Raw genomic sequence first — 19634 nt, forward strand, 5'->3', positions numbered from 1 at the left:
TTTGGGGTTTCTAACTCACCTTTTAAGAGGGCTTTCGTGTCTGACCTAAGGGATTGGTTTTTCCTTCATACTTGCATGATCTATACTGACTAGGGGTTACTGGAGGGGGTGGTTTCTGTTTTCCGGCATGCCTTATCTCCCTCAATTCGAGGCAGTTGAATCTTAAGCCCATTCATAAAAAAAACATAACACATAATTCCTAGACCTAAACAAACCCTAAAAAAGAACTAACATGCACTGACTCAAATAACACATATATACATGTCATACTGGCCATTTGCTCCCCCCTCTCACTTCACAAGTGTCTGCCCCAGATACGGGCTGTGAAGTGAAAATTGGGAATGGCTAGTATGACAGACACACATTTATAACAAACACATATTATATCTAAAAACTTCTCACACTTAGACTATGCAATAGGCTAAGCGGGAGAGCTGCAGATATATACCTAGATTTATAAAACAAAGCAGAATATTTTACAAACATGTTATATAAACATATAAACTCCTCACACTAACTACGCAGTAGGCTAAGTGTGAGTTAACAAAAAACATAATAAAAACACATGCACCGAAGTAGCAAACCCTTTACTTCTCACACTTAGACTATTAAATAGGCTAAGTGTTATCAATGGGGTTTGCTCACATTTAATACACATAATTCTACCTATTTAACAAAATTAAGCAAACAAAAATAAAAGAAAACTAAAATTTAAAAAGAAAACTAACTGGTCAGTTTGGGGGGGGAGGGTCGATCAGACGTTCCTCCTGCTCCTCCTTGGCGCAGGGGTCTGTGCAGGTGATTCATTTGGTTCCTCCTCAGTGGATTCCGGTTGGTTGTCATCTGCCTCCTCTTGTTCATCATCCTCTTCTTCCTCAGGTCCAGTGGTTTCCTCTTTCTGTCCTCCATGTCCACTTGTTCCAGCTCCAGTGCTTTCCTTTCCTCTCGCCAATTCCTTTAGGATGCTCTCCATTAGGGCTGTCAGCTTTGCCATCTCTGCCCGTGATTGCCTATTCTCCTACGCTAGCTTAGTGACTGCCCTCTCCAGATTATCTTGCCTCAGCCTTTGCGCTTGGTTGATTTGCCCAGCTTGCCCCTCCTGGCCTTGTTGTGCCCTTCCATCAGGGGCTTCTCCCATTTGGTAGAACTGGGGTACTCCTTCTCTGTAGTATACCAAGTTGGTGCGGACGAAGAAGGGTATATCGAATAGGCCAGGAGCGTCGACCATGTACATCGGAGATAGGTCTTCTGCCTCTGTTATGATGATGTTGTTGCGCACGAAAGCTCCTAGTATGTGGCAGAGGGACAAGTTCCTAGTTGGGTGGGTGGCTATCAGGTGGCATTGGTAGGCTGTCCAAAATCCCAAATGCAGCCTTCTTCCACGATTAGCGCACCATACCATGTACAATTCAGACATGGACGTTCTGGCAGCTGAATTACTCTGCCCCAGTAGGTTATAGCCCAAGTAGAGTTGCACCAATCTCAGCATGGAATTGTTGAAGTGGGTGGATCTGGATATAGTGGAGGCGAACTGACCAGCATTGGGGTGGGTTAGCTCCTCCCAGGCTTCCTGGGGCTCAAAGTCTATGTGTCTCCTCGGTACACCCCTCTCACGGCTTCTCCATTCTGGTCCTATAGCCTCTTCCAGGCTACACATACCCAGTCGCACAGTGCACTCTATAAGACTCATGGACAGTTCTCCACCGAATATTCTAAAGGAAATTGACACCTCGTCTAGGTCCGTAGTGACTTGGAACCTAAACGTGGTGAGGAACTCCTTTGCTAATCTCACAGATATCTCCGGGTCCCTATTCTCTAACAGCCATTCAAAACCCAATGCTTCCATACTGGCCAGGAAGGAATCACGAACAAATAACTCATCCAAAGAGGGTATGTGGAGTACCTTTCCGCATTTGACCTGCTTGCTGCTATCTTCCTTGTCGTCAAATGCATCTTGAAGCTTTTTGGTGTTGTAGTGCTTCATGTCCTCCATAAGCTCATCAGTGAGCTCTACCCTCCACCGTCGGTACACGATCCTCTCTGCCGGAGGGTGGACTAGTTCATGGTGGTTGTCGGGGAGCTGCTGCTCATGGTATTCTTCCCCTTCTAGGGAGATATCACTCTCCGAGTCAGACTCCTCGCTGGAAGTGTAGTCGCTGTCACTTAATCTCCTTCTTCCTTCTGGCTCTCTGATCACTATGCTGGCATTGGCGGCGCGCTGTTTCTTTACGGCTTGTTTCTTCTTGGCAGGGGCTTTCCCCTTTCTCTTTCTTTCTTGGGTGTACTTAGCTTCTTCGATTTCCATTGCCTCTGCTTCTTCGTTGGCTTGTGTTGAAACGTCCTCCTGGGTGGTAGGCTCGGTCACCACACGGGTACTAGTATCACTTCTTGTCGCCTCCTCCCGACCTACTGACTGTGATGCGAGGTCCAGACCCTCAGCCACCCTGTCAGCCTTCTCCTTCTGGTCAGTCGGCGTTGATGATACTGTCCCTGTTGCCCTTTGGGTGTCCTTCTAGCTAGCTTTCGAAGTCTCCTCCCCAGGTTTTGTAGGAGTAGTCTTCTCGTCTGTGCTAGAGACCTCCACTGCATCTGCTGCTGTGTTTGCTCCTACCTTGTTGGACTTCCACTTTCTTAAGCATCTCTGTGACACTCTTTGGGGTTTCTGCCTTTCTTCCTTGGGGTCGTTCTTCAACACTAGCCTCCTCTTTACTGGCTTTGGTTTAGTTACCACTGAGGCTTCCTCTTGATGTGTTTCTGGTTCTTGCCTCTCCTCCTCAAGTTGCTCAGCATTCTCCGGTTGTTCTTCTGTCGTCTCCTCCACGGATTGTTGGACTACCCTCTCCGACTCATCTGCTTCCATGGCTGTTTCCCCCCCTTTCTACTGCCTGGGATGCGAGGTCCAGTACCTCAGCCACCCCTTCAGGGTTTACCACGATCCTATCTCCCTTGCTCAAAACCGCTTGGAACTCATCATCCGTCATTAACCCTTGCTTCTTGGCCATTTCATTCAGGTCTATCTCCCCCTTCTCTGCTTCATCCTTCTCGCCCTCGCTTACTCCCCCTCCGCTCTCCTTTTCCTCTGTTTCTCCCCAGTTGTGATCTTGATAGGCGGAAAGAGGGCTAACGTCGAGCGGCTCTGTTTATTGGTGTATGAGAGAAGGGTGAGAGGGTTCTGATTGTGCAGTTACTGTTGGGGAGGTCTTTTCGGATGTCGGATTTGAGGTTTTTGGGGTGGTGGTGGGTGGGTTTACTGTGGTTGCAGTTGGGGTAGGGTTTGGTGTCGCCGGCATTCCTCCGGTCAGGCTAAATCCGGCCAGGGTCGCTGTCCAATCTTTGTTCGGGTCTTGTTGCCTTAGATACGCTGCCAGTGCGTCTAAAGGAACCATTGCCGGAATTTGTGTCGTCGGCGTTGGCTGTGATCGTTGTGGACTTGGCGGCTGCGATTCGGCTGTCGCTCGGACTTCTGGCGGGGTCTTCGCCTGTGGTAGATGCTGGGTTATCGGTTGCTCTTCTCTTTTCCATGGCTTGTATCAGTGGTGGTTCTCTTTTTTCGGTAGTGATTCACGGTGGTTTTCGTAATGGGGTGGTAGTTTTCGGAGTGGGGTGGTGGTTGTGGGTGAGAGAATGCAGGTAAGGGTTTGTAAAGTGAAGGGGAGTAGGTGGTGCGGTGTTTTATAGAGAGATGGGCAGTTGAGGGTTTTGACCGGCTGTAGGCGGTTGTCGGGTTGCGACGCTTCGGTGGGAGGCGGTTGGGTGTTCTCGCAGCTGATTGGACGTCCCTTGTCACGTCTCTGCTCCACGCGCCCTCCCAGTCTCTGCATTCGCCTGCAAAGCTGCAACTCGCACCAAAATTCAAATTTCACTCTATACCTCCCTCTCAACTAGCCAAAATAGAAATAAAGCAAATAAATGGGTCTTAAATATAATTCAGAGTTTCACCGAAGTGGTATCTTCGTGGTCAGTACAGACTCTGAATTAATATTCAAGATCCGAAAATCTTTTTTTTTGTTTTTTTTTCTTCTTAACTTAAGTTAAATTACTAAATATTTACAATATTTACATCATTACTAAGGGTATTTGATGTTTTACCTGGTCAGTAAGCACAAATCATGTAACGTTGACTAGGTGGAACTGCAAACCCCTTTCTTACTGGTCATTTAGACGCTATTGGGATGTAGTGGAATTTCTTCCACTACACACATCTCTTCATTTTCCCTATATATTTTCAATCTATGTCCATTGACGACAAAAGGTTCAGAGTTAGGGATACTCCCTTAAATCTCGACTGCTCCATTAGCACGTAGTGCAGTGATAATGTAAGATCCTGCCCATTTGGACTTGAGTTTCCCAGGCATTAGCTTCAATCTTGACTGGAAGAGTAGTACTTTCTGAACAACTTGGTTCTCAGATTTTTCTCGTGCCACATCTTTGTTTTCTCCTTGTACCACATGGCTGAGTCGAACGACTCCAATCTGAGTCCAGCTCTTGTAGTTGTAGCTTCCTTTTCTCTTCACAGGCCTTAGCATCCACGTTAACCTGCTGAACTGCCCAGTACGCTCGGTGTTCAATTCCTACTGGCAAGTGACACATCTTCCCAAAGACGATGCGATAGGGGGACATCCCGATAGGAGTTTTGTAGGCTGTCCGATATGCCCACAGTGTTGGTGCTGGCAGCGGAAGCGTGCGTTCATAATAAATCACATAATAATCAGATCTATTTAGCAGATTATTTAGACAAAATCTATTCGCGTAATTATCACATGTATCATGCTCATAACTTGAATTAATCATGCTTTAAGAATATTGAAAACCTAAAACATGCTTTTCTACGGAGCAGAAAAATACCTAATTAATTCTCCAAAGAATTGAAGATGGCTAGCTACTTCTCCACGTGATGCTTTGAGTACTAAACCACAAATCTTCTCTCTGGTTCCCGAACTGTACTCCAATATCAGTGTGGGCTGATCTTACTAGAATACTAGGACTTAAATAAAGAAGACAGAAGAAATCCTTTTTGGAATAGGAGAAGATTTCGAAAATCTCCTCAGCTTGGGAGAGGAATTTTCGAAAATTACAATAATGAGAAATTCTTATTTTTCTGTCTCCTTTATTCTCCTATTTATATTAAGTTCCTTTTGGGCCCAGACAGGGATCTATGGAAGGTTTTGGATATGGGCTCATCCAATTTACTTTTTACTAATTAAATTGAACCCACAATTTAATATAAGTTATAATTGGAATATTACGAGCAGCCACTACAGAAGTAATATTGAACTCTCCCCATCCAAATCCGAAATTATAAGTAATCCGGGTTTCCGTTTAACTTTCATTTCCCGTGCTTAAGATTAAAATGTCCATTAATTAATTAATGTCTGCTATTGACTTAATTAATTAACTTCTTATTAATTCCAAGAGTGGACTTAGCATGAAACACTTATTTATTATTCATAGAGTAATCACACTCCAACTAGCTAGGTTCCGAATAATAAAACCTCGTTTCGCGCTCCTCTTGAGGACATTATCAAACGAGACTCAGCTCGTGCACGATTCAATATAATAGCAATCCTAGCACCGCTAGATATCGATCACCACTGCCCAATATATCAGGATAATTGGGTTACGAAAAACCCGCACCATTTGATAAGTCAAAGTAATGCATAATCAATACCGTATGCTCAATGCTAACCTACATTGATTAAGAAATAAATATTTATCAAGACCTCGCCTTTCAGTAGATAGCCTAAGGCAAGTCTTGCTGTTAGATCCGTTCAGTGCTATACCACACCAATGTCATCTTATTTCAGTAAGGCTTAGAAATATGCGGACTGACATTGCAACCTTTCTCGATGGGTAGTCTAATTCCATCTAGGTTGTGAAATTCATATTTTTCTTTGTTTAGAACTGACCGTATTACCTTAAAGTGGACGACGCCCACAACCGGTCTACTGAAACAAAGACTTAGACTTTGTTAAGTTAACTTATACATTTAAACATGCATTAACATCCATTAAATGTAAAACATAACAACATTATGACAAAAATAATCTGTTTTATTCATTGGAAAATAAAATAAGAGTTTTACAGTATTCAATCACTCGAAACGTGATTTCTAGTATACAAACTCTAACAATCTCCCACTTATACTCAAAACACTTTCGAGTATACAAAAAAATGTGCTAACGTCTAAATCTCCCACTTATACTGAAAGCGGATTGAGGTCTTGAATTAGTCGAACTCCCATTCCTTCAACATGGCTTTCATACGGCTTTACCGCTAATGCCTTCGTGAAAGGATTGTTTTCTGACTCAATCTTGACCACTTCTATGTCTCCTCTCTGCACTATATCTCGAATGATATGATACTTCCTCTCTATGTGCTTGCTCGCCTTATGAGCCCGTGGTTCCCTCGAATTTGCCACAGCACCAGAATTATCACAATAAACGGTGATGCTCTTGGGCATATTCGTAACCACACCTAAGTCCAGAAGGAAGTTCTTAAGCCATACAGCCTCCTTTGCAGCCTCCGAAGCGGCCACATACTCGGCTTCCATGGTAGAGTCTGCAATGCATTTCTGCTTTACACTCTTCCAAACTATAGCTCCACCTCCTAAGGTAAACACATATCCGGAAGTTGATTTCCTCGAATCTAGATCAGCCTAAAAGTCTGAATCTGTATATCCTAAAGGACAGAGCTCGGCTGCATTGTAAACTAGAACATAGTCCTTAGTCCGATTAAGGTACTTGAGTATGTTCTTTACTGCAGTCCAATGTCCTTGGCCGGGATTTGATTGATATCTTGCTACCATGCCAACAGCAAAGCAGATATCAGGTCTAGTACAAAGCATAGCATACATGAGACTACCAACTGCCGAGGCATATGGTATTCTTCTCATCTCTGCTATCTCAGATGCTGTCTTAGGACACATCTCTTGAGATAACTGGATGCCATGTCTAAAAGGTAGGAAACCTTTCTTGGCATCTTGCATGCTAAAGCGTCTAAGTACCGTTTCGATGTAAGATTCTTGGGATAAGCACAACATTCTCTTACCTCGGTTCCTAAGAACCTTGATACCGAGAATGTGTCCCGCATCACCCATATCTTTCATCTCGAACTGGCTGGACAACCAAGTTCGCACTGATGACAACATCTTTTTATTGTTTCCAATTAGAAGAATGTCATCTACATACAAAACTAAGAACACAACATTTCCTTTTTCAACCTTCTTATACACACAGCTTTCATTAGGGCATTTTTCGAATCCAAACTTTTGAACTGTTTGATCGAAACACTGGTTCCATGATCTAGATGCTTGCTTGAGGCCATAAATGGCCTTCTTAAGCTTCCAAACCATGTGTTCCTTGCCCTTTACTACATAGCCTTCGGGTTGTTCCATGTAGATGGTCTCCTCAAGACTCCCGTTTAGAAACGCAGTCTTAACGTCCATCTGCCATACTTCCCAATCCATGTAAGCTGCTATAGACAAAAGTATACGGATCGATTTGAGCATGGCCACTGGGGAGAAGGTCTCATCGTAAACGATGCCTTCCTTTTGGGTATACCCCTTAGCCACTAGTCTTGCCTTTAAGACTTTAACTCGTCCATCGGGTCCACGTTTACGTTTGTATATCCACTTGCTCCCAATGGCAGTACAGCCTTCGGGTAGGACAGACAAATCGTAGACGTCTTTGTCTATCATTGATTGTAGTTCCGAATCCATTGCTTTCACCCATTCGCAATGATCGACATCTGCCTGCGCCTCTGCAAAATTCCAGGGATCAAGTACATTGCTGTCCGAGGAGTGATCCATGCACTCACCCAAACCAATGTATCTATCGGGCTCATGAGAGACCCTCCCACTGCGGCGCGGCACTACAATATCTGGAGTATTAGTTGAAATTTCTGGAATTGTTGTTACACTAGGTGATTGTTCTTGGTTAATGGAAGTTGTAACTTGAGTTAGCTCTTCAAGAGCTATCTCACTGCTGGACTTATGATTCATTATATAGTCTTCCTCTAAGAATGTGGCATGAGTTCTCACAATCACTTTCTGATCTCCGAGACTATAGAATTCATAAGCTTTCGTTCCTCTAGGGTATCCTATAAACACACAAACCTCAGTCCTAGACTCCAGCTTAGTTGGATCCTTTTCCAATACATGAGCCGGACACCCCCATACTCTGAGATGTTCTAGATTAGGCTTACGCCCATTCCACAACTCATATGGGGTAGTAGGAACAGATTTAGAAGGTAAGTTGTCTAAGAGATAGTTTGCTGAAAGCAAAGCATGACCCCAAAACGAAACAGGTAATCGTGCATAACTCATCATCGACCGGACCATATTCAATAAGGTCCTATTCCTTCTTTCAGCCACGCCATTCTGCTGGGGTGTGCCCGGCGCAGTCGTTTGGGATTCAATCCCAGCTACTGATAAATAGTCCAAAAACTCGGCACTTAGGTATTCGCCTCCGCGATCAGATCGCAGGCATTTGATACTCTTACCATGCTGCGTCTCTACTTTAGCCTTAAACTCCTTGAACTTGTCAAAAGTTTCAGACTTGTAGCGCATCAAATAGATGTATCCGATTTTCGAATAGTCATCTGTAAAGGTGACGAAATATCGAAAACCACCCCTTGCCTCGGTTGACATTGGTCCACACACATCAGTATGAATGAGCTCAAGTACTTCTTTGGCCCTATTCCCCTTTGACCTAAAAGGTCTCTTAGTCATCTTGCCTTCGAGACAGGACTCACACTTCGAAAACGGTTCCTTCTCAAGACCTTTAATAAGATCTTGATCAACCATCGCATGAATCCTTCTTTCGTTGGCATGACCAAGTCTAAGGTGCCATAAGTATGTTTCATTCATTGAAGTTGAAGGTTCTTTTCTTTTCTTAGAAATTTTCGATGTAGCATTGAGTTCTGATTTACGTTGATTAAATTGTGTAGAAGTGATCGTGTACAGATTGTTTTCCATGATACCACGACAGATATAAGAACCATCTTTCTTAATAACGCAATTGTCATTAAAAGAAATCGAATATCCATCAAAAGACAATTTAGAAACTGAAATTAAGTTTCTTCTAAAAGAGGGTATCAACAAAACATTCTTCAAAATCAAAGATCTATCACTAGAAAAACGTAAATAAACGTCTCCCACTGCAACGGCCGCCACTTTCGTAGCGTCGCCCAGCTGGACCTCAATCTCACGATCATGTAGCCGTCTTGTCACCTGCATTAAGTCAGGATCAAAACATATATGATCAGTTCCTCCAGTATCAATAACCCAAGTATGAGTAGATGTCAAAGCCAAACATGACTCGACTACTAGAGCATGGTGCATACCTGTAGCCTTGCCCTTTTTAGGACAATCTGGCTTCCAATGACCTTTCTCTCCACACTTGAAGCATTTTCCAGTTTGCTTCTTGTCACCCCGCTGTTTCTTCTTTCCCTTAGCATTCTTAACTGCCACTTGGTTCGGTGCCTTTTTCTTTCCTCTTCTAGCCTTAGAGCCAGAGGAATTAGGCGCCAAACTCAACATAGCTACTTTGGCTTGAACCATAAGGTCCTCCGCCGACTGAAGTTCAGTCAGCAACTCTGCCAAAGTATAATTCCGCTTGTTCATCTCAAAGTTGAGCTTGAATTGCTGGAAGCTAGGGGAAGACTCTGAAGGATTATAGTAACCTGGGACTCGGGATCGATCGTCCCTCCCAATACCTCAATCTGGTTGAGGTGACTCATCATCTCGAGGACGTGTTGCCTCACAGACGAGCCTTCCTTCATAGACTTCGTCATGATACTCCGAAAGGCTTGAGACTTAGCCGTTCGATTCTGAGTACCAAAAAGATTTGCGAGATTTGTCATGATCTCGGCGGCAGTTTCCATGGCTGAATGCTGATGCTTGAGTACTGATGACATAGAAGCCAACATATAGCACTTAGCCATCTCATTCGCCTTATGCCACCGTCTATGCGCATCTCGCAATGCTTGCGCGGCATTAGCAGCCGGCACAGCTGGGCGTGGAGTAGTGAGCACAAACTTGTACTCTTCGGCTGTGAGAACGATATCCAAGTTTTGTTTCCATTCGATGTAATTTTGGCCTTCGAGTTTGTTTTCTTTGAGAATGGCAGAAAGAGGATTAAAAGACATCTTGACGGATTTTATTGCACTGCAAACAGAAGATTTTTACTATTTGTCATAAACTTATGTAAGGAAATTGAGTAGATTAACCATAAAACTTTTCAAAATCTTACAACAGCAAAATTAATAAATTGTATCCTCCTCTGGAGGTTAATACGCATTAAAATTTCGACAATTTACTGGTCACAACACCGACATATCAATAGCTTCCTCCTCTGGAGGTCGACATATCTAATGCTGCCTAAGCACGACCATCTGGTTTAGCATTACAGAATTTTATTTCTACAACACACTCCCATAACAATGTTCATGTGTTGATAACAAAACCAAGCTATCTCATAAATTCTGATTGAACCCTGAAACTCGCAGTTCCTTAGGATTATTGTCCCTACTCTGTAGGTGGCGATAATATTAGGAACCACTTTCTAGTTCATTCTATTTATTACTTGAGAAGTCCGCCCTTATGAACTTACTGTTTTCGTAGGATTATTGTCCCTACTCTGTAGGTGGCGATAATATTAGAAAATCAGCTTCACAAAATTTTGGCAGTCCAACCGATGGAGACCATATATAAACTATTAGTTCATAATTATCGCTTAGATATTTGGGTTATGGTTTTAATTAATTATCCTTTAGCCTTAAGGCAGATTAAGACTAATTAAATTCTGTTGGTATTTAATTTACAGGATAATTAAATCTTTTATAATCTTTAAAGTCTTAGTATAGAAATTATTAATCCAGAATTTAATTCTTATTCATGTCATACTATAAGATATATCTAAAATAAAGTACATTATTTATAATCTTAATTAGACATGAAAAATCAAATTCATATAATTTCCAAGTTCAAGATTAGGAAGAATATTAATTATATTATTTAATGTAACCTTACATATATATCTATCTTATAATAGATTCTAGATATATTTCATTTAGGAAACTATTAAATTATTCTTATCTATATCATCTAGGACATAAAATATTCATAGATATAGAAAATAATCCAAATATTCCTAAAATCTAGGGAAATCTTCCCAAAATATTTTATTTCATTAAATAATATTATTTTTAATGATATCTATTAATTTAGGAATTAAATAATCATCAAAATAATCTTTCGTCGATATCTCGAGATCAAGGTTCGCATGATCATCTATGACGAAGATTCTCCGGCGATTGTCACGCCGGAACGGCAAGTTCACCGTCCGGTATCACCGGTGTCGCGCGCGCAAGGCGCGCCGCCTCCTATTCCCTCTGCGGCATGCGTATGCCGCGACTCCCTTCGTCATGCCGAGCATCCCGCGGCCTGCGACCGCCATGCTCCGGCGAGCTCCCACTCAACCGACGGCCTCGCGCGAACCAGCAGCTGCAGCGCTAGGCGCAGCTGCTCTCGGCCGTGCATTGCCGGTGGCGGGCGACTAGGGTTCTAGGGTTTCCGTTTTAGGGTTAGGGTTAGGGTTCTTGTGACTTTTTCCGGTGGCATCGCCACCTCGTCGTGACGCCGTCAGCTTCGAGGAGGACCTGAACCGCGGTCTCGACGGCGGCGTGGACGAGCCCACGCTCGTGTTCACGTCGCCGCGTGATCGCATCAATCCGTTCTCGATCGGCGCGTTTTCTTGGTTGCACCGGCACCGGCGGTGGTTCTCCGACGCTGCGCACGAGATCGTCAGCGCATCGCCGGTCGATCGCCTGCCAAGCTCCCACTTAATCGACGCGTTTGTCGAACTTGTTTGGGCGCCGCCTAGGGTTGCGATGGATTTTGGCCGGCGGCGCGCGCGAGCCCATTCTCGCCGGCGCGTCGCCCCATGTCCGTCAACCCTCGGCTCCCACTCGCTCGACAACCCTCTTCGATCGCACGTAGTGCGATTCGTCCCGGCGCAAGCGCCGACGAATCGCACATCTCGTTTGTTCGAATAATTCAAGTTCTATGATTCGAATGTTCTTGAGTTCAACATGCATAAACATAAATAATAAAAACACAAGAACATGCTTCGTAATCAATTATGACATGCATACATGAATTTCGCGAAATTTAAATCCAAATAATCAGAGCCAAAGACTGGCTCTGATACCAATTGTTGGTGCTGGCAGCGGAAGCGTGCGTTCATAATAAATCACATAATAATCAGATCTATTTAGCAGATTATTTAGACAAAATCTATTCGCGTAATTATCACATGTATCATGCTCATAACTTGAATTAATCATGCTTTAAGAATATTGAAAACCTAAAACATGCTTTTCTACGGAGCAGAAAAATACCTAATTAATTCTCCAAAGAATTGAAGATGGCTAGCTACTTCTCCACGTGATGCTTTGAGTACTAAACCACAAATCTTCTCTCTGGTTCCCGAACTGTACTCCAATATCAGTGTGGGCTGATCTTACTAGAATACTAGGACTTAAATAAAGAAGACAGAAGAAATCCTTTTTGGAATAGGAGAAGATTTCGAAAATCTCCTCAGCTTGGGAGAGGAATTTTCGAAAATTACAATAATGAGAAATTCTTATTTTTCTGTCTCCTTTATTCTCCTATTTATATTAAGTTCATTTTGGGCCCAGACAGGGATCTATGGAAGGTTTTGGATATGGGCTCATCCAATTTACTTTTTACTAATTAAATTGAACCCACAATTTAATATAAGTTATAATTGGAATATTACGAGCAGCCACTACAGAAGTAATATTGAACTCTCCCCATCCAAATCCGAAATTATAAGTAATCCGGGTTTCCGTTTATGTTTCATTTCCCGTGCTTAAGATTAATATGTCCATTAATTAATTAATGTCTGCTATTGACTTAATTAATTAACTTCTTATTAATTCCAAGAGTGGACTTAGCATGAAACACTTATTTATTATTCATAGAGTAATCATACTCCAACTAGCTAGGTTCCGAATAATAAAACCTCGTTTCGCGCTCCTCTTGAGGACATTATCAAACGAGACTCAGCTCGTGCACGATTCAATATAATAGCAATCCTAGCACCGCTAGATATCGATCACCACTGCCCAATATATCAGGATAATTGGGTTACGAAAAACCCGCACCATTTGATAAGTCAAAGCAGTGCATAATCAATACCGTATGCTCAATGCTAACCTACATTGATTAAGAAATAAATATTTATCAAGACCTCGCCTTTCAGTAGATAGCCTAAGGCAAGTCTTGCTGTTAGATCCGTTCAGTGCTATACCACACCAATGTCATCTTATTTCAGTAAGGCTTAGAAATATGCGGACTGACATTGCAACCTTTCTCGATGGGTAGTCTAATTCCATCTAGGTTGTGAAATTCATATTTTTCTTTGTTTAGAACTGACCGTATTACCTTAAAGTGGACGACGCCCACAACCGGTCTACTGAAACAAAGACTTAGACTTTGTTAAGTTAACTTATACATTTAAACATGCATTAACATCCATTAAATGTAAAACATAACAACATTATGACAAAAATAATCTGTTTTATTCATTGGAAAATAAAATAAGAGTTTTACAGTATTCAATCACTCGAAACGTGATTTCTAGTATACAAACTCTAACACACAGAGCATCTTCCAACCTTGTGCTCCAATCATTTCTGGAGGGGTTGACTTTCTACTCTAAAATGCTCTTTATTTCCCTGTTTGAGATCTCTGCTTGCCCGTTGGCTTGAGGGTGGTAAGGACTAGATAGGCAGTGATGAACTCCGTACTTCTTCATCAATGCTTCGACCGTTCGGTTGCAGAAGTGAGTCCCTTGATCGGAGATGATTGCCCTTGGTATCCCAAATCGGCTGAATATATGACTCTTGAGAAACTTGGTGACTTCTTTAGATTCACAAGTGCTTGTGGCTTTGGCTTCTATCCACTTTGATACATAGTCAACTGCCACCAGGATGTAGGAGTTCCCATAAGATGAGGGAAAAGGACCCATGAAGTCCATACCCCAGATGTCGAACACCTCACAAACAATTACTGGAACTTGCGGCATTTCATCCCTCGCGGAGATCCCACCGGTCAGTTGGCAACGGTCAACGGTCACAGCCTTTGCAGAACTCATATGCATCTCTATTCAGGGTGGGCCAGTAGAATCCGCTATCTAACACCTTTCTGACAGTCTTCCTTGGCCCGAAATGTCCTCCACATGCCAAGGAGTGGCAGTGCGTTAGTACATCCCGTTGCTCCCAGTCAGGAACACATCTCCTAATGACCTGGTCGGTTCCTGCCTTCCACAAGTATGGGTCATCCCAGAAATAATACTTTGCTTCGCTCTTGATCTTAATCCTCTGTGCCTTTGTCACGTTTGGCACCATTGGTAGCTCTCCCGTCACTAGGTAGTTAGCCAAGTCCGCATACCAGGGTTCCTGTCCTACTTTCTCCTTGCCCTTGGTTGTTATGTCCTACCCAGTAAGTCTCATCACTTCTTCCCAATCGATCTTCCTTGCGGAGAAGATCACTTCACATAAATGCTCTTCCGGGAATCGATCTCTCACATCCTCACTGTTCCCTTCTTGTATTATTCTGCTCAAGTGGTCCGCTACTTTGTTTTCAACCCCCTTTTTGTCTTCTGCCTCCCAATCGAATTCTTGTAAAAGCATCACCCATCTGATCAGTCGGGGTTTTGACTCCTTCTTCGCAATGAGATACTTAATCGCCGCATGATCAGTATAGACGATGACTCTGGATCCCAGTAGGTACTGCCTGAACTTTTCGAATGAATAGACAACCGCCAACATCTCCTTCTCGGTGGTGTCATAATTTCGTTGGGCTTGATTCAAGGTCTTAGATGCATAGAATATCACGTACCTTTTCCCATCGATCTTCTGACCCAGTACGGCCCCCACGGCATAGTCACTAGCATCGCACATCACCTCGAAGGGGTGATCCCAGTTAGGAGCCTGAATAACCGGTGTAGAAATCAATTTTTCCTTAAGGAGGTTGAAAGCAGCCTTGCAATGCTCGTCGAAAATGAACTCCACCTCGTTCTGGAGAAGTCTGGTAAGGGGTCGGGCAATCTTGGCGAAATCCTTGATAAATCTTCTATAAAATCCAGCATGGCCCAGAAAACCTCTTACTCCTTTCTGATCAGTAGGGAAGGGTAGTTTGGATATGACATCCACCTTAGCTTGATCCACCTGGATTCCCTTTTCTGACACCACGTGTCCTAAGTCAATTCCTTCTGTAACCATAAAGTGGCATTTCTCAAAATTTAAAACCAGACTCTTTGCTTGGCACCTTTCTAGCACCACATCCAAATGTTGCAAGCATGAGTCGAAAGAGTCTCCGTAGACAGTGAAATCATCCATAAAGATCTCTATACAATCTTCAATCAAATCCGAGAATATGCTCATCATGCACCGTTGGAAGGTACCGGGGACGTTGCATAGGCCAAATGGCATATGCCTATACGCATAGGTTCCAAACGGACAGGTGAACGTGGTCTTATCCTGGTCCTCCGGGTTTACGTAGATTTGAAAGTAACCACTGTACCCATCCAAAAAGCAGAAGTATTTCCTCCCAGCCAGTCGCTCCAGCATTTGATCGATGAATGGCAGGGGGAAATGGTCCTTCCTGGTTGCAGTATTCAGCTTTCGGTAATCTATACACATTCGCCATCCAGTGACTAGTCTGGTGGGCACTAGCTCATTCCTCTCATTCTTAACCACATGGATCCCTGATTTCTTTTGGACCATATGGATTGGGCTGACCCATTCACTATCTGGTACCGAGTATATAATGCCCAGTGAGAGTAACTTCTAGATTTCCTTCAGTATCTCTTCCCGCATGTTTGGGTTCACTTTTCTTTGAGAATCTCTATGTGCCTTGGCTCCATCCTCCAGCCTAATATGGTGCATGCAGACGTCCGGGCTTATACCCACCAGGTCCGTAAGGCTCCATCCAATAGCCTTCTTGTTTTTGCACAGCACAGTTAGTAGTCTTGCCTCTTGCTCTTCAGTCAGCCCGCTATTGATGATTACAGGGAACGAGTCTTCCTCCCCGAGGTAGGCATACTTAAGGTTCGCTGGCAACTTTTTCAACTCCACTTGCGGGGGTAGTGTGTGTGTAGGTAGAGGGTTCCTTTTTGAATCCTCCTCTTGCTCTTGTTCAGCATCTGATTTTTCCTCCATACTGGCCGGTATCAAGGCCCCTACAGATCCCGCTAGTTCCGACTTCTGACAAAATTCTGTAATTGCTTCTTCGATCTCCTCGTCAGTCAACCCTCGGCTACTGATCAGATCACACCATGCAGCTGCTTCCACATCAGCCTGGGCATACACATCCAAGGCTTGGAGCTTTTCCTGCAATAATTCGGTCTCAAGAAATTCTTGGACTAAGGGGTCAATTACATCAACATAACATAGATTTTCAGAATCTATTGGTTTTTTCATGGCTTCATTAATGTCAAAAACAAATTTCTCACCGTTAAAGTCAATGCAGATTGTCCCCTCAGCCATATCCACAATTATCTTAGCCGTTCTTAAAAATGGTCTTCCTAACAATATCCCGCTAGACTCCCTAGCTTCTGGTTCACTCATTTTAATGACATAAAAATCAGCGGGATAAGTAAAGTTTTGTATCCTGACCAACACATTTTCTAACACACCCTTCGGATTTATACATGACCTATCAGCCAGTTGGATTAGCACCCTAGTATTTGACAACTTTACCCCCTTCAACCGATTATAAATGGATAACGGCATAACATTGATAGATGCTCCTAAGTCACACATTGCATGCTCGATTTTTACATCTCCAATTGTTATGGGTAAAGTAAACATACCTGGGTCGGCTCTCTTGGGTGGTAGTTTCTCCTGTACAATAGCTGACGCTATCCCTTCCACCATGATTTTTCCATCCTCCCTGGCCTTCCCGGCTATGAACTCCTTTATAAACTTCCCCAGAGGGGGCAGTCTCACGGCTTGGAGGAATGGTATGGTGACATCCAGCTTCCCAAAAATCGACATGAAATCCACAGTTTCTTTCTTCCTCTTCGTCACAAACCGATATGTAAACGGTTTTTCTCCTTTAGCCTCTCCAGTTAGTCATTGTGGACTTTCCCTTGGTGCCTCCTGGGTTTGAGGTTCCGATGTGGGCATTGCTCCTTCCGGTTGCTCATTTCCAGGTTGTGTTTCTCCCTCCTTTCCTTCCGCAGTAGGCTTCTCGTTTAGAAAAAACGGATTCTCCATCTGAGGCAGAGGCCTCTTGAGCTCTTCCGCTGAGATGGTGTCGCTCAGCACCCCTTCTCTACTAGACCCCCCAACAGGGTTCTTGAGTTGAGGTCCATTATAGGCTGTTCCGAGCCGCAGTGTAATCTTACTCACATTTGCCTTTTCAGGTACATGGACTGTAGATGGGAGTTTCCCTGAGTTCCCTTTCATTTCGCCCATCGAGTTAGCGAGCTGGGCCAACTGCCTGTTCATCATATCCATATTTGCCCTATGCTCCTTCTGGGCACTTTGCATTCCTTGCATTGTTTCATTACTGGACTGCAAGTCGCTTTTAATGCTCTGTTGTGAAGCAAGCATCTCTCCCATCATGTCTTCCATAGACCTCCTCGACCTGTTTGGGTGATGGAATTGGTTCGAGCCCTGGTACTGGTTATACTGGGGTGGTGGGTTTGACTGGTAGCCCGAGAAATTTTGTTGGTTTTGGTTCTGTGGGTACTGGTTATACTGGGCAGGAGGGTTGTACTGGTCGTGGTTGCGCTGGTACTGATTTTGGTTTTGGTTGTGGGTGTTATGTTGAGGCCCTGGGTTAAATTGGTTCTGGTTTTGGTTCTGGTTGTTTCGCTGATGGGGTGGCACATAGGCAGGGTTCGGGTTCTGGTTTTGAGAGTTTTGGTTCTGAGGATGCTGGTTTCTTCCTACCCAGTTAGACTGGTAGTCCGGGTTTGTTGGGCCACGGTTGGAATTTTGGTTCGGGTGGGGGTTGGGTTGATTTTGAGCCTGATTTTGGTTCTGATTCTAATTTCCATCTCCCCATCGGAAGTTTTGGTGGTCCCTCCATGGTGCATCCCTCTGCCTTCCCGAAATCCAATTGTCGTTGGAATTGTAGTATCCCGCGGCATTTGCTTGCTCCACATCTGGCGAGTTGTCCGGCTGATCATATGGTAGTTCTGGGGCCTCTTTGCCTCCAGTCGGAGAAGGTGGTGGAATGTTCTGCTTGATTGCAGTCAGCAACTCCTTCTTTAATTCCTCCATCTTCAAATCCATTCGTTCCTCCTGGTCAGTAGCCGAAGCACTTGCTACCCTTTCTCTGCTGTACCCATCCCTTGCGTTGTCGTACGTCTTCTTCGCATTCAACAGCTTGCGTAACACCTTTTTGGCTTCACTGACTCTCAACTGGGTGAAATCGCCTCCGGATGATGAATTCGCCAGATCCTTGGTCTCCTTGTTCATCCCCTCATAGAAGGTGTGGGGCACCTCTATCTCCTTCATGCGATGGTTGGGGCATGACTCCAGAAGACTCATGTACTTCTCCCAGTACTCGCTCAGGGTTTCATCATATTCTTGCCTTATGCACGATATTTTTCTCTTCAATGCACTTGTCTTTGAAGACGGGAAGAACTCAGCTAGGAAAACTGACTTGAAATCGGCCCATGTATTGATGGAGTCGGCTGGCAGGCGCATGAACCAGGTGTTGGCCTCTCCCTTTAGGACAAAAGGTAGGGCCTTCAGTCTGTAATCGTCCTCGCTTGCTCCTGCTGGCCGCCTCTGCGCCTTACAGATCTTGCAGAACTCATTTAAGAATTCGTAGGGTCCCTCGTAACTCTTCCCACAATACGTCGGTAGGATTGCAATCACGTTGGGTTTCACATCACATGCGGTCTGGTCTGGGGTGACCACTATGGCTTGTGGGGGATCTCCGTCGGCGTGTGCAGTAAGAGTTGCGAGCTCGGGATCGTCCTCACCTTGGTCACCCATTCTCACTAGTGTTCTTACTGGTTGGGGTGGAAGTTCCGGGAGTTGGTACTCTAGATCTTCTTTCTCCTCGTCGCTGCTCGTGCCTAGGTCGGACAGTGCCGTCGACAGGCCAGAACGAGTGGTAACGAGTATTGTTCCTCGGGGAAGTATCCTTGGTCTCCACTGGCCAGGAGCCGAGCCACTTCTCATAAACTGAAAACAAAAAGAAAAGGAAAATTATAAACAGTATGTACACCAAAAAGATCAAACACAATAACAGGTATGAACGCCATCCATCCCCGGCAACGGCGCCATGACTAAACTCAGATTCATAACTTCAAACTCAAGATCCATTGATTAAAATGCTCAAACTTAAAATGAAAGGTGAAACTGCAGTTTTTACTTTTACTGACTAACATGCAAGATGGTGATTATAATGCAGAACGAAGACTCATGCACGAAAATTAGACTGAAACATAACTACAACCTCAGATCAACAATTCCAGACAAGAAAACACTTAGAAATTAAAAGCAACGACTAGATCTAACTTTCCTAGGCAGAATGAAGCAAACTCGAACCAAAGCGACATACGAAATAGAAACTTCATAAC

General features: G+C 43.9%; 1 protein-coding gene and 1 pseudogene across 1 annotated transcript; both read right to left on the reverse strand.

Annotated features, from left to right (window-relative positions):
* Positions 1–1018: 1018 nt before the first annotated feature.
* On the reverse strand, positions 1019–1993 carry LOC148934290 (uncharacterized). Its single transcript, XM_089062256.1, has one exon. The coding sequence runs from the start codon at positions 1991–1993 to the stop codon at positions 1019–1021; it is 975 nt and encodes a 324-aa protein (XP_088918382.1).
* Positions 1994–9585: 7592 nt separating this feature from the next.
* LOC148934291 (uncharacterized) overlaps positions 9586–19634 on the reverse strand; it is a 116923-nt pseudogene continuing 106874 nt past the window's right edge.

Source organism: Salvia hispanica, chromosome 1, assembly GCF_029641045.1.
Source record: "Salvia hispanica isolate PSC_SH4W2 chromosome 1, Shi_PSC_v1, whole genome shotgun sequence".
NCBI lineage: Eukaryota > Viridiplantae > Streptophyta > Magnoliopsida > Lamiales > Lamiaceae > Salvia > Salvia hispanica.

Excerpts from the sequence above, each read along its gene's own strand:
- LOC148934290 (XM_089062256.1), bottom strand. The coding sequence starts at position 1,993 with ATGGAGGACATGAAGCACTACAACACCAAAAAGCTTCAAGATGCATTT.